Source organism: Sinocyclocheilus anshuiensis, unplaced genomic scaffold, assembly GCF_001515605.1.
Source record: "Sinocyclocheilus anshuiensis isolate Anshui unplaced genomic scaffold, SAMN03320099.WGS_v1.1 scaffold328, whole genome shotgun sequence".
NCBI classification, from domain to species: Eukaryota; Metazoa; Chordata; class Actinopteri; order Cypriniformes; family Cyprinidae; genus Sinocyclocheilus; species Sinocyclocheilus anshuiensis.
Window position 1 is genome coordinate 797,091 of NW_015558621.1, and position 15,956 is coordinate 813,046.

At 36.0% G+C, this 15,956-nt stretch overlaps 1 protein-coding gene across 2 annotated transcripts; it reads right to left on the reverse strand.

The window, feature by feature from the left end:
* Positions 1 to 8,504: 8,504 nt before the first annotated feature.
* Positions 8,505 to 15,950, reverse strand: LOC107680669 (dihydropteridine reductase-like). Of its 2 annotated transcripts, XM_016476673.1 has the most exons (7): positions 15,791 to 15,950; positions 15,519 to 15,611; positions 14,686 to 14,782; positions 14,023 to 14,163; positions 11,311 to 11,419; positions 10,116 to 10,199; positions 8,505 to 9,088 (listed from the first exon to the last, which is right to left on the reverse strand). In XM_016476673.1, the coding sequence occupies exons 1-7, from the start codon at positions 15,875 to 15,877 to the stop codon at positions 8,986 to 8,988; spliced, it is 714 nt and encodes a 237-aa protein (XP_016332159.1). In that variant the 5' UTR covers positions 15,878 to 15,950; the 3' UTR covers positions 8,505 to 8,985. The 2 variants fall into 2 exon arrangements, with proteins under 2 accessions (XP_016332159.1, XP_016332160.1); XM_016476674.1 differs by lacking the exon at positions 15,519 to 15,611.
* Positions 15,951 to 15,956: the final 6 nt, after the last annotated feature.

A 15,956-nucleotide genomic window follows, 5' to 3' on the forward strand; every position in this document is an offset into this window, starting at 1 on the left:
CCCCCATAGCAACCCCTAGAGGACGCAGTTCGAAGTTCCCATGAAAGGGAACGCGGGTCTCTGCCATTCATTCATAGAGATATGATCGTAATATGAGTTAATGCTCATCAGATCGCGTAAATCAGTGGGAAATTAATATAAATGATGATTTTGTGTAAAGAAATATCAAGTAAACGTATAAAAATATAAAAACCCTGGCAAAGCTATTATTATCAGGGCATGTGAGCAGAGCATAGCGGGGAGCAGATCAGTGAACGAGATTTTACCAGCGTTGCCCAGAACTGCAAACTAGTGATGCAAAGTCCGATTCATTTCCGCGAACTGGTTCTTTTCGGACAGATCGGCTCATTGAACCGGTTCAAAAAGCAGATTCATCGGTTCCTGACGTCATCAGGCAATAATGTCTCTACGCATTTCTTTTCTAACAACTCAGTGCCATGTTGTATCAAAGAAAAATTCAAATAAGTCATTCGTGTCAACACATATTGAAGCATTCAAAAAATAAAGTTATTTGTGTAAAGCATATTGCTGATTATTGCCATATAATTCACTTAAGTTAATGGTATGTGTTTGTGGTCACAGTTTCATTCACGGATCCTTATGTCAGATACGATTGACTGACCAATATTGACTAGCCTACAACTTGGATAAGATTCCTAAAAGTTTCACACCCCGGAACTAAAGTTCGATTCAGTTCGATTTGTGAACCGGCTCGACCGGTTACTTCCTGAGAACAGGCTCAAAAGAACGATTCGTTCAAGAACCGAACATCACTACTGCAAACAGGAAAAAATATCATAGAAATTTATTGTCGGCGCGTTATTTGATTGGACTTAGGTTTTCCGGTGAGCATGAGCGGTAAATGAGCTGAATGCATACTGATAGAGCGGAATAATGAACGGAGCGTCACACGGCGCAGTGATGACGGCTGGAGGAGAGTGCTGGGCGGCGCGGCATATATTTTCGGCGGCCGAAAATTCATTGCATCCCTAGTAAACGGACAAAACGATTCTTCGAAGCACATTTTGCCTCGATGATTTTTTGTATTCGACTTACTCGAGGAATCGTTTCAGCCCTACATCTAACACATACAATCTGTTTGTTAGCATAAACTAATTTATCAGGTTGATTTAGTTTGACTGAATTACTCAACCCTTTTAAGCCTGACATATGAAGAGTTTATTGAAAATATGAAAGTGTTTATTGAACCTTTAGACAATATATCTAAAATACACTGAACAATTTGTGAGGCCGGTTGGATGTACGGCCAAATTCTCTGAAATGCCTTTGGAGATGGCTTATGGTAGAGAAATGAACATTCAATTCACGGGCAACAGCTCTGGTGGACATTCCTGCAGTCAGCATGCCAATTGCACGCTCCCTCAAAACTTGCGACATCTGTGGCATTGTGCTGTGTGATAAAACTGCACATTTTAGAGTGGCCTTTTATCGTGGCCAGCCTAAGGCACACCTGTGCAATAATCATGCTGTCTAATCAGCATCTTGATATGCCACACCTGTGAGGTGGATGGATTATCTCGGCAAAGGAGAAGTGCTCACTAACACAGATTTAGACAGATTTGTGAACAATATTTGAGAGAAATAGGCCTTTTGTGTACATAGAAAAAGTCTTAGATCTTTGAGTTCAGCTCATGAAAAATGGGGGCAAAAACAAAAGTGTTGCGTTTATAATTTTGTTCAGTGTATATATTTTTTGAATATCCTATTGAATACATCAGACTTTCATGGCTCATATAGTATGATATAGGAGAATATGGAGTGCATAATTGAAGATATAAATATTGAAGATATAAATTAAATATAATTGATTATATAAATATCAGAGCTGATATTTATATGCCCAGAAAGTAGGATGAAATTCTGATAGCATGTAATGTGATTCATTGAGATCTTTATAACAGTATAGAGGACTACTTACATAAAGTGCATACATTAAAATGTAAATCTCCCAATAATAGCTCTGTAGTTTTTATTGTTCGGTCAAAATATGTATATAATGCAATGCAATACAATGATGATTGAGAGATGTAAAAATAAACATTCCTTAAAAGCCTGATTTATCATATTTGATATTCAAATTTTAACATGATTCTATTTCTAAAAAATGATGTATGGATAATCAAGAAACCTAAGTCGCTTCAATCTTCAGTCCAGTAAATGTTCATCTTGAAATATTACTAACAATATAAAGGATATTTTTATGTTTACTCAGCAAAGATTTTACAGCAACAAGACCTGAGTACCACAGCCTGGACAGGGACATTTTTACAATTATGCTAAAAAGACTTTCACAAGTTAAAACTATCAATCAGATGACAGAAGGTAGAGCAGAACAATTTTTTTTCAGCAAAGTTTTGATCATGTTGATAATTTAGAGTCCTTAAAAAGTAAGCTTTATGAGGTTAAAAAACAACTCAAAAATAAAATCAGTTAATTTAGATGCTCCCACATGAAGCACATTTTAGGTTACCAGAAAAAAACTCTTTTCACAGTGTAGCAGAATAACCACAGATGTTCATCACTAACTATGAACATGTTACTAATACTGCACGATCAGAAAGTGTGACAATACTTATCTATTCAATTTGAACAACATATCCATTGTTTTATCATTCAAAATTGAGCAAACACTTAGAAGTGTGTGTGTAGAACAGGGGAGGTATGACCATCCACATTACTGTATAAGCACATAAAGTAATTTCAGCGTCACATCACCAAACCAGTTTCTATCTGTGTTGTCTAAGATGGGCTCCTTTGCTGTTTTTTTCTTTCTTTTTGGATTTAAGCCTTCAAAAATTCCTTTGGGGATTTTCTGTGCAGTCACAGTAACATTGACCCCTCTCTGCCTCTCTCTATCTCTCTCTCTCTCTCTCTCTCTCTCTCTCTCTCTATCCCTCCTGCCGTATGTCCTTTTCCAGAATTCCTCTTCTCCAGATCTCTCGCCCAACTCTCGTTTGTTTTCCTCTCCTGTCACATATATCTTAATGTTTTTCATTAGTGCCCAGTATGAGCGTGGTGGTCATTTCTCTCTGCTGCCATGCCACAATGACCAGCGCTGATGCCGGTTTGGCACAGAGAGCACAGACCGCATGACAGGGGTCATCCGAGGGCCATGTACCACACTCTAGGGGGCAAAAGGCAGCTTGTTAAACTGGCCCCTGGCCAATCACAGCCTCTAAGTTGCTCATTTCACTCAATCGGAGCTCAAAAAGAACTGCTTTATCATATATCAACATGTACTTAACTACTTAGAGTTGTGCAACCACTTAAAACATCACACAAAGTTATTTTATTGTGTGTGGAATTCATTCCATTAGACAAGGAACTCATTCTATAATGTAGCATATAACAGACATTTGTCATTATTAAAATAAAAACTCAATATGCAATAAAGCAAATGAGTTGATCATCATTATCATAAGCTCTACTTCTTTCTCTCATTTTCTCATCCTTTTGAGTCTGGCCACGGTCCTATGGCAACACAGATGTCTGCCAAAGATGGAAAGAGCACAAATAAGGAGAAATGAAAAAAAAAAAAAAAAAAAGTACTTGGAGGGAGAGAGAGAGAGAGAGAGAGAGAGAGAGAGAGAGAGAGAAAACAAAAACAAATCAAGGAGGCAAACACATACGATGGAAAAAAGTGTGTGTGAGAGAGAGAGGCATGGGCAACAGGCTCTTATTTCTTTTCTGTTTTTTTACTGCAAAACAGTTTGATCTTTGAAATAGGTTATGTACAAAATACATTAAAAATAGATGTATAAAAATTATTTTCTTATGAAATTATTTTATTATGAAACCTTTTATCTTAAATTACGTCAATATTAAAATGTTTCAAAATCATTTAGTCTATTCAATTACATTGTAATTAAGATTCAACACCTTAATTACATATTAAAATCACAGGATGAAAATTTTTATGATTTTAGATATTAAAATGGACATTTTCTTTTCTTATTTCAATGTCTAGGTAAATTGCTTAATTTTTGTCACTTTGTTTACCTCAGCTAATTTTCCCATAGATCTTTGTTACAGTTGATAGGGATAAACTATTTTTTTCATAATTTAACTGCAGCCTCAATGCTGAATTCTCAGCACAGGTGCAGTTTATGATACAGCACCAGGATGCAATTCATAAACTCATTAATTCATAAATCTGAATATTTCTAAACGTCTCTCATTTTTCTGTGACAAAACCAAATGGTTCATTAAAAAAAAAACAAAAAAAAAAACTAACAAAAAAAACAATGCTGTTTCTAAAATAAAAAAGAGGGAAAAAAAGACAAAGACAAAGATTTTCCTGGGTCCTGGATTTGCAATGGCATCCTGTGTTCTTGGATGTGCCGTTGCCAAGGCAACAGTAACTTGGTGACCTCGTTATTTCAGCCTAATCCAGCGCTGAAATTATGGTTGCTCCACCCTTTTGCCTGGCTGCCCTGATAACATAATCATTGCAAATGAGGCACAGGAAGAGGAGAGAGATAGAGGGAGAGGGCGAGAAAGAGAGTGACAGAGTTAGACCGAGATCCAAAGATGAGAAGAGAACCGGAGAGTGAGAAAAAGAGAGGGAACCAGAGCACTAACATGCAGAGAATGACTGCATAGAAGGAGTGTTGGTGTGACTGATGAATAAATCAACAGTGAATCAAACCATAAAATATAACTACTTTAGGTTTGAATTAAATAACTCCTGAAATTGCTTGGAGACCAACCATTATCTTGTTTCAAACAAGATACTTCGGCCGGCTTGCAATAAGATGCCATAAATGCACTTAAACTGTAATCTGACAATTCTCCTCTTTATAACGAATAACTAACAAGGCTGCAAATTCACACTTTACATATCTGACATGCATTCAAAATAACCAGACATTGCAATGCAGCTGAATAGGAAGTGGGTATATGTAAGATGTATCTAAAGCGAAGGGTGTTGCTCTGTTGCTCTGCTCTTTCACCTGAATATACAGTACTCACACAATTTATATTCAAATAAATGGCTTAATAATTAATTAGCAATGTAAACTACCATCTAAAATAGTGCAAGGAATGATTAAGAAAGATATTTATTTGAAATAAAATGGGAGCTAATATGAATCTTCAGCTTTGCCTCTTTAATAATTCACCAAATTTGCATATCATTATCTGCATATCTCATTACCTCTGACAGAGACACTTACATATTCAAAAATATCATTAGGCTTATATTCTATTGCATAAATTAGCATGAATAATGGAGGACTGAACCCTTTAAACTGCTTAAAAATTGTGGTGATGATTTTGTTTCTTTTTATATCATTTTGTACATGTATAGTAATTTTTGACAATTTGATACAAAGTAACTGAGTGTAACTGAGTTAGATGTTTCACAGTAGTGTCAACCTGTCTGTTAAATTTACTATCACGCTGATTTGACAACACTTTAGAGGGGCAAGTTCACATACATTTTTGTACATAAAAACACATGTAAAAATGTACATGTACATAGTGTACATGTACACTATCCAATGTAATTACAGCAGTCACACATTTACAACAGTGAATTCCACTCACTTAACTGTGGGGGGATCCAAAGTTCCAAGACTTTGGATTTTATTTGCCTTAAACCCCAAAGTTGATGCAGCATTACTGGATGAGGCATATTACTGCCTGAACTAGGAATTGTGTAAAAGAACTGTGAAGAAAAGAAAGCACATCTCATTATTTATGGGAGAGAACGCTGTCTGATTGACAAGTGAACCAGCATTCACAATATGAAACTGACACTGTCTGTATCTTCATTCAAAATAAAATAAACTAAATATTCTCTCAGAAAGGTCTATTATTCATAAAATAAATAATTTAAAAATATACAGAGTGAAGGCATTGAACAGTTTTGGGTTTGACAGTGCTGAGAAAGCACAAACCAGAGTAGGTTAAAGTTAACACCCGAAAAATGAAGTTTTTGCATTTTTAAATAATTGATATCTATTCTGCAGTTCTCAGGCACTGTCAAGGGAGACTCTACAATATTATCTGAGGACTTCAGTCCATTTATAGCATGTCACGCTTGTAGAGAATTTGTCACTTAGTTTGATTGACACAGATGTAACGCCTCTATGAAAACATTTTATGCATAACTAGCTCTTATGTAGAAGTATAGACAATCATTTCCCAACAAGGCACATAACACACAACTGCTTGTGAAATTATTGATTTGTTGAAAACTGCTCAGCATGTTGACATTCATGTGGATATTGACTCTGTTTGAAGCAGGTCATGGTAAAATTAACAATGTAATATGCCTTTTTACCAAGCCAATTCATATTTAACATTAATTGAAAAGGCTTCATCGTTTTAGCTGAAATATCTGATATAGCTTTTGCCTTTGGTGGTTTCTGACCTCATCCACTTATTTCAGTTTGGTTCAAATATATGGAATGCCTGGTACAGTTGAAACCAATGCAGAATTCAGAGACTTTCAAAATGTAAGAGCAAAACAACAAAAAGTAAAAGAGGGTGAGACAGAGGAAGATCTAAAGCGAAAGAAACCAGTAAATATGTGAGAAAAGTGAGGAAATAACAAAGACTTATTTTACAGACTTGTATATAATTTTCTAAAAATAAAAATGCTAAATGTTTTCTTTTGAAAATGCAGTATAATAGCAAAATAAATGGTAGCTAGCTAAATAAATCATATTATAGGTGTGTACTTTAAAGTTAGAAAGCATGTCAAATAAAAATTGCTTCACACCGCATTACAACCATTTTATAGCCCCTACATATGTTATTAATATGATTTTATAAATGTACCATATTTATACATTTCTGCATAAAATGTATAAGTTAAAGAACAGATATTGCAGTACATTTTGAGTAAAAAACATTTCTATTTGTGGCGAAAGTCTAATAGTGTATTAATAACTGACTAGGATATAAGCAGAGAGAGAGAGAAAGAGAGAGAGAGTGTGTGTTCAACGTGTTGATTGTTGTCCAGGTCAGCGCGGTTGCTTACTAGCGCCATCTAGAGTTGAAGTCGTGGCAAACACTGTACAGGAGGTGAACGTTCCCTTGTGATTATTGTAAATTGTACAACATCAAACAATTCAGTTTACATTTGTGAGTAGGAAACAAATGACCTGTGCCAGCCAAAATGTGCATGCTAAACATTTGGAAGAAACAATGTTTGTCCTCTATCATTTACTCTGTCCTTTCTCTCTCTCTCTCTCTCTCTCTCTCTCTCTCACACACACACACACACTCACACCTTCCAATGTCCTCACACTCAAGTTACCACGGCTGAACTAACCACTTCCATCTGTAAGCTCTTCATTTATACAGTCACCACGCTTGCCAGACAAAATGGATTCCACATGGCAATCAGACAGAACAACAACAACTGCAGGGAGAGAAAGAGATTTAGCCAACAAAACCCAGCACTGCAGAGAGAAACCATCAGCCAGACAAAACAAAACAAGACAAGATACAAGACAAACCTTGTCCTCAGCACACCCTGACTGAATACAAACCATCAGCAACTATTTGTTCAAATAACCATCAGAAAATAAATGAATGAGAGAAGACAATAGCTTTTTTTTTATATTACTGTGGGCTTCATTTTTACCTACTACACTATTGTATCTGGTAGAACTAATATCTCTTAAAGGAACAGCTGACCTCACAATATAATTATTTTATTATTTGAGCAACTTTGTTGTCTGGAAATCCATATGCTGTTAGTTTTTGTTCATGGAACACAAAGGAGTTTGTTTTTCTTCAACTTCATCCAGTCCTTTTTTTTTTTTTTTAAATCAAAATACAATTTCTGGTTGTGTTTTTCCATCAGTTGTAGGGAAGCTAGCAGGCTAATTGGCTAATGATATGTCAGCTAACTTGTTAGATTCCAAGAAAAAAAAAAAAACAGAACTATAAATTGTTAATTTGTCCATTAATAGCTTCCATTATATAAGATATGCCTAATATCATTTAAAGGACAACATGAAAGACTGTCAAAAAGAACAAAAAGGATTTATTGTGTTATATAAGTTTTCTGATGTCAAATGACAGCTTTGCATAAACAAAACTTACATTTAAAGTCACTTCATCAAATTTAAGATGTTATTTGCTAATTTTTCCCCTCCTCTGCAGCTTGGAAATCTCAATTATGATTGTGTTTAGATTCACACCTCGTGTGCCAATGTTTATATGAAAAATCAACATTGCAACATTGATTTTCCTTTGCAATAAACATGATATGCCAGTTTCAAACAAAATAACAGCATATATACAGTAGGTTTGCATCAATGCAAAAGCAACATTGATTTTCCTTTGCAATAAACATGATATGCCAGTTTCAAACAAAATAACAGCATATATACAGTAGGTTTGAACTGACATGGGTGTAAATGACAGAAATTAAATTTTTAGGTAATCTATTCCTGCAAATAATACATTTTAAGAATTAAAATATGAAAACTTTTTCAAATAATGACATATGCTGACAATCAATATTTTTTTAATTTGTCTTTATTATGCAAGTATGGTCCATACTCATACATCAGCAGCAACAACACACTGGGAAGAAAATACTTCGAAGATACAGCATCCATACATGAAATCTGAACCAGTAATCACACATGTTCACACTTACACAAACTAAGGCCACTTCTCTGAATAGAAGACTGTACGTTTCACATACGACAGCCACACTTTTTGTTGTCGAGAAGAAAGTCACAAACATACACTCATCATCTAGGCTGTACTCTCATGTATAGACTGACTCAACATTAAACATGTAAGTTAATCCTTTGGCCAATTCAGATACTGTACTGTGTATTTCCAATAAGACTGGATGATTGGAAATGCCACATATCTCATTTTCCATCTGCGTTCTGTATGACCTCTCTCTCCTCTGGTGCACAGTATATTGGTAAACATTGCTCTCCTCCATTCTTTATCTTTTTGTTTTTCGATTTTTTCTCTGTTCCACCTTTACTGGGCCGCCGAGGCCTCGGTTTCCCCCCCAGTAGTCACCAGCTGTATGAGGCTGCCTGAGGCTGGCCGGCCTGACCCAGTGGCCCAGCTGTAGAAGGTTCTGAAGAGACAGAAAGAGAGAGGGGGATTGAGAGACAGGTGTAAAACGATGGTGGTTGAGAGAGAGCTAGATAATGAGAACAGAGATGGGAGGAGGGAGACGGAGAGAGGAAAATAAGAACCGAACGACAAGCCTTGTCTACTCTGGAACATTTGGGAGACACTGTAGATGTTTTAGCCCATTGTAGCAACTGAAGTGAGAATACACATTAATTACCTTGAACACAAAGCCTATTTATACTCCTCTATCACTCACGTGCTTCTCTAATCCAGCCGGGTTTGCTGCGGCTCCTCTGGGATTATGGAGTTGCATCAAATCCTCATCCTAATCTGTGTTGATTGGCAGAAGAGATTTGGCCAGACTGGCCACATCTGAGCGAAGCACAGAGATGCGCTAAAAAAGTACAATCGCTCACAGTGCTAAACCTCAAAACAGGTGGAATCATTTTGTGAAATTTTTTGAGAGGCATTTGTGTTAATATCAATTCCGCTGAATATAAATGCATGCGCTTCTCTAAGAGGTCTGTTCTTGGGTTGATGCTTAACATTATTCACTTAAATTTGGATGTAATTCAATCATTCATGTTTGCTTCTAAGAGGCTTTTACAATTGCCTGTGGCTTTTTTGGCTAATATTACTGAATCAAATCAAATGTAACATTTGAGGATGGTTTTTAAGACCTGATTTATAACATTTCTATTATCTGAAAATGAGATTTTCTGTTGAACGCAAATCTGGGATAGCGATAATTCTAACATGAGACCTACGTGAAATAATTCATAACAATGTATTTTGGATTAATGTGTATTTCATAATATTCAGATCATCACCGACTAGCATCCTGCAGACATCAGGTCTCTTCTGAAAGAACATTACTGCCCTCTTCAGGTGAGAAATGGCAGCTTTCTGATTTATCCAATTGTTGAGACTTCTATTTTCCTTTTAATAGGTCAAATCTGCGGTTTATGATATTATCAGCATGCATAATGAAATATGATGCTCAGTGGACATGAGAAACATGCACTCACTCTGCGATGTATTCCAGCGGTGTCCAGCTCCCAAAATCTGCATCAGGCATGAATTTCCTGTTCATTGGTGTATCCAAGGTAACCCTGGAGGATGATGTCATAATGTTGTTATCTCAGTGGAAGATGAGACTGTGGAACAGAGCCTACGGCAATAGCTTAGACTAGCATGGCCTTTTGAAAAAACTCACACCCCACATGTTCAGTTAATGCAAACAGACAGCAGTCAAATGTGTACCACGCAGGTCACAAACAGTACAAATGACTGCAGATGCTCACACACACCAAAAAAGGCAATTCTTTTATATATTACATATGTACAACACAGATTAATGAATACAAAAATACAGGCCTCAAAACTGACCCTATTTCCTTTCTTCATGCACATTTCTGGTGTTATTGAGTGTTATTGAGAACATTTTGATACACATTATTTCAAAGGAAAAAATGTAATAAATTGCTCTGGATCTTAAATTTTAAACTTTCTTTCTGGTTAAATCTCCTGTTTCTTTGTGAAATGTGTCACGTTATGGAAGTGAAATGAGTTGCAAATGCCTTTTTGTGTTGACTTTCATGTACCAATAATGTTGGTTAATAATTACACTACTGTTCAAATGTTTGGGGTAGCATTTTTTAAAAAGAAATTCATACTTTTATTGCGCAATGATGCATTAAATTGATCAACAGTGACAGTAAAGACATTTATAATATTACAAAATATTTCTTTTTCAAATAAACACTGTTTTGAGCTTTCCTGAAAAAATGTATCAAGGTTTCTACAAAAATATTGAGTATTTTGAACTGTGAAAATAATGCGAAATGTTTCTTGAGCACCAAATCAGCATATTAGAATGATTTATGAAGGATCATGTGACACTGAAGAATGGAGTAATGGCTGCTGAAATTTCAGCTTTGACATCACAGGAATAAATTACTTTTTAAAATATATTAAAATATATATATTTCACAATATTATTTTTTACTGTATTTTTGATTAAATAAATTAAGGCTTGGTGAGCATAAGAGACTTTTTTCAAACATATAAAAAAAATCGTACTGACCCCAAACTTTCAAACGCTAGTGTAACATTTGAGTTAAATGTACTCAATATTTTCACTTTTATTTTGGGAGAACGCATTACTAAAACAGACAGATTAGTGTATATAGACAGCTATGATAGATTGACAGATGCTCTTACGGAAGAATGGCCACAGCTCCAGCTCCAGATGGAAGACCGCTGTTCTCGCCAGCCAGACTCTTGCAGAGCTGATGGACTGCAGCCTTGGCCATGCCGTACCCAACCATACCTGCATCCAGACAGGAACATAAAGAAGTGAATGGAGCACACAGCCCTCTTCACACGTTGAGTGCTGCAGCTCTCGCTCCATAAAGCAGACTATGGGACACAATGCATGCGCACACAGCACTTGAGAGCATGCCAACTACACAATTTGCCTAACAATGTCTCTGAGGCCTCTGCTTTGAGGTTTGGTCAATAATCATTTGGTTGGATGCCTCAAGCAGAGAATAAAATGGATTTTGCAATACAAAATAAGCTAATTGAATTTGATTCCTCCTACACAGACTATTTGTTTTCTCACCAGCTCTATATGTGAAGCTCTATATGCAGAAATACCAGTGTATTTAAAGGGCTCACATCATGAGGAATTACATTTGATTTTCCAATGTACTTTGACACTTAAACTCAAACTTTATACAGGGCGCCTACACAGAAATATTTTTTAATTGTAAGGCTCAGTGAGAGGGTGAAGAGAGGGTGTTTTTTTTAACTACTAGTAACTTATTTCCTCACTCTATATATACCAGTGGCATTTTAAATTTTGATATAAAATAATTTATTTTATTTTACTTATCATTATGAATATTTTTGTAGCATTCTAGAGGGTGGATGGGGGAAAGAAAATAGTAAAATGAAGAGAGAAATATTCTTTACAACCACCTTTTGTATAATGGACATTTTTCTATTCTTTTTGAAATAAAATAACAACAATTAAAAATATTTATATATTTTTTTAAATATTTATTATTATTATGATTATTATTTATTTATTTATTTTTTACAAAAAATGGTATCACATTATAAGCAAACCTCAGGGGGAAAAAAATGAATGAATGAATGAATTAATTATATAATCCCTTTAAATACTAAAGAAAAAAAAAGTGTTTAACTTCATGATGGGGTGTTATTGGGAATACTCTGGATATTTTAAAAGTAATGTTTGTTTAAAATGTGCTTGTCTTTCCAGCTCCCCCTCTCTAGATGTTTGTTGGCTTGGCATCTGGAATAAATAACCAGCATGTTTGATATAATAAGGGAGTAAATGCTAGTTTTTTCAAGATCTTTTTTTCGGCCTCAAACCCAAAACGCATGATAGCTGTTCCAAAAAACACCCTTTAAAACTCACAGAGCCAATAAAAAAGAGGGGTGGAGAAGCTCCATATTTTTTTTCTTTTCAATATTCTTTAAGACATGAGAATCCAGTGTTTTTTGATCGTTTCAGCCATACTGCATGACCCCTCATAACTGAATGAACTTTGTGGGCCACAATTTTAATCACATGCTCCATGTCTCAGGATTTGGCTTAAACTCTCTTTGGTATGTCTGATTTCCAGACTGAACTTCAGCTTTGAGGTCAGACAAACCCAGCATACCCAGCACACCAGGACTTTGCAACTATCTCGGCTTAGCGCAGATTTGTGCTTTATTATAAATATTTATATAATATATATTTATTATATACTGTATAAGTTAAATGCATAATTAAAACTTAAGAATATAACAAAAAAATAAATTCACCAAAAAAGGATTTAAAATGCAACATTACATATTCTGAGGGTTTGGGTGGGATTTATTAATTTATTTTTATTATTATTTTTAATTTCCCATTTTAATTTAGATTGAGTTTTACTACTAGGATGTTGTTTCTTTTCATTCTTCATTGTATGTAATTGTAGTTTTTGTATGTTTTTGCTTTGTAATTTTTTTTTGACAAAATTCCAAATTTAAATATATAAACACGGAATGCAACATTACTTAGTTACTCAGTTAGCTACTTAACCATTACTACATCTGACATTACTACCATAACAGCTGTCTTACTTCACCGTCATCAGAGTACCAGTTTTCAGCTTGTGGTGTGACTAGCACATGATACTGATCATGTACGGTTGTAAGAGCTGACACACCTATCAGAAATGTTCACCAGAGCTTGCTCCTGTCTCTTTGAACAAGATACATCAAACACTCCAACTAGAGGTTCCCTTCATTTAATATCAAAGCAGTGTTCCTAGCTGCAGGGCATTTCCTGTCTAAATCAGTTCTGTGTGGGTAAGGAATACAAACTCCTAAACACAGTCCACATGTGTTCCCGTCTCCAAAAAAAACCTGCTGACTCATTCCCCCTCCCTGGCCCCTCAGCCAATGAGAGCAGTCTGCTGATGCTGGAGGTTTTGAATAGGCTGGAGGCGACCTCTGTTGTGTGCTTTATTGAGTTTTGTCACTAAAGACATAATGACATGAGTTGAACATTTCACATCTTGGGCTATGAAAAGATTTGGGATGTGAGGCAATACATGAAATGAATCAAGTACAATGGAAGTGACAGCCAATTCAAAACTATATACACTTTCAATAGTAGTGGAAAAAGCCTTGTAGTTATAAATGAACACTATTACTGACTTTACCCACCTAAGGGAAAAACTCATGAAGACTGAAGTGTTTTCCTAAATAATATTAGTTAGCCACTCTGGGGGTATAAATGCACCTTCACACAATAAACATCAAATTTCGAAGAGTCCTCAGGTAAACCTGTGCTGAAAATACATTTACAGCGTGTTTTCCAGTAGACAACACATCTCAGGAGTATAAGGATGGATGCTTCTACTGTACCTGGAGTGCCTTCTAGTGAGGCCTTTGCACCAGAGAGGGTCAGCAGGCCTCCTGCATTCAGATGGAGTGATGCAAGATGACTGGAAATGGTGGAGGTCCAAACACTCTGTTTCCACATCATATCAGAGTTCTTATACAAGTCTAAAATTAGTAAGACAGAGGAAAAGTTGATATTATTCCAGTAAAACCAACAATATTAACTAATTGAAATCTACTATAAAAAAATAACCTAGGAGAAAAAATGCCTCCCAAATACTGTATGTAGTAGACATGAAGGTCTCACTAAATGGATTATCAATGTATCTTTATTAGCTTCCCTTGAGTAAAGCGAAATGTCAAATAAGCAGGCAATCAAAGAATTTGCACCCTCTTTCTTTGTCAAAATTGTACAAATCTATAAATTACATTTTACAATTTTTTTTTTTTAGATAAATTGATAATGCTTTCAGCTACCAATAAAAAGAGTGTTGTACTCTCAGCTCTCTTTAACACATTTTACCATGTTCCACAGAAAATGCAACAAATAAATTAATATAAATAAATACAAAAAACAGTTTTGCTAAAAATAATTTCAATTTAAAAGTTATAAAAAATAAAATGTAATTAAAATTACAAAAAGAAGGTCTGCAAATTCTGTCTGGGGTGACAAATAGGTGCACAGACCTTTTGAGCTACTGTTTCCTCCGGCCCATCCTCCTGCCACACAAACAATGGCATCGACCTTGTGTTCCCCCAGCAATGTGGCTACATCCGACGTCACCTGCATCAAATCACTTTATTGATGAGACAATACTCTACTAGGCTCTGTTTCAATAGTAATTAGTTACAGTTTACTGAAAACAACAGTGCAAACTTAATAATGCAAAATAGACTCTACACATGACAAGGCCAATTTTGACCCTCAGTTCACACTTGTAATTTTGAAAGAGGATGATCAGAAACCCCTTGGGTTATGATCCAGAGTTAAATAATGAGGTGATAGAATGCTGCAGCAAGTTGTTTTGAAACTGACAACCAATCATAATCTGTCTCAGGAAATACCTCATGAAATATTTATGTGCTCAGTATAGTAACAGAAACATTCATGCCATGACCAAGGAATACAAAAGCAGAGCATCGACAGCAAGTGTGTTAACTTAACTGGAGTGATGAGGAAGGTTTATAATGACCCAGGGTTAACAATTTCAAGTGTGAAAGCGTAATAGTGTTACAAGAGCACAAAACGAGAGACACAATGCTGTGGCATAAGGAGGACAGCTCCAATGGGTGCCACATTACTGAGACTATTATTAACAGCATCTGAAGTCAATGGCAGACACAATAAGGCCAATAATGAGAAAAGACTGCTTGTCCAGAACACTGGGGATGTGACGGCAAGACAGGAAATTACTTCGGCAGTAAATGGAAAATAAATGGCAGCAAGACAGGCAATTTAATAAGCCCTATGTGCTGACAGACACACGGCGAGGTGATGTCAGGACTTTGGCTCCACCCACCTGAGCGGCTTGATCAGTGAACGACTCGCAGAGCTTCACCAGGACGTTTGCGTTCGCTTCTTCGTTCGCTATTATGTCAATGCTGGCAACCCACTTTAACATAAAAGAAACACGTTTTAGCTATGCTACAAGTTATAAATACCTGCTATTGAAATAAACATGCAAGTATAATAATGCGAAAACAAAGTCCAGTCGCATCAACAGGTGTCAGTTTCCGCACACGCGCCAACTCAGTCACTATAAAATCATAATAAAGACGCGTTTCTACTCACCCAGCCTTTTGACTTAAAATAATGCACACATGCCGAGCCGAGAGCTCCTTTTCCTCCGTAAACAAGGACACGGTTCCCAGCTGCCATGGCTTTTCTCCGCTGTGAGACGCTTCAGCAAAGATGATGAGTATCGTCTCAGCGCACACACACACAGAAAGAGAGAGAG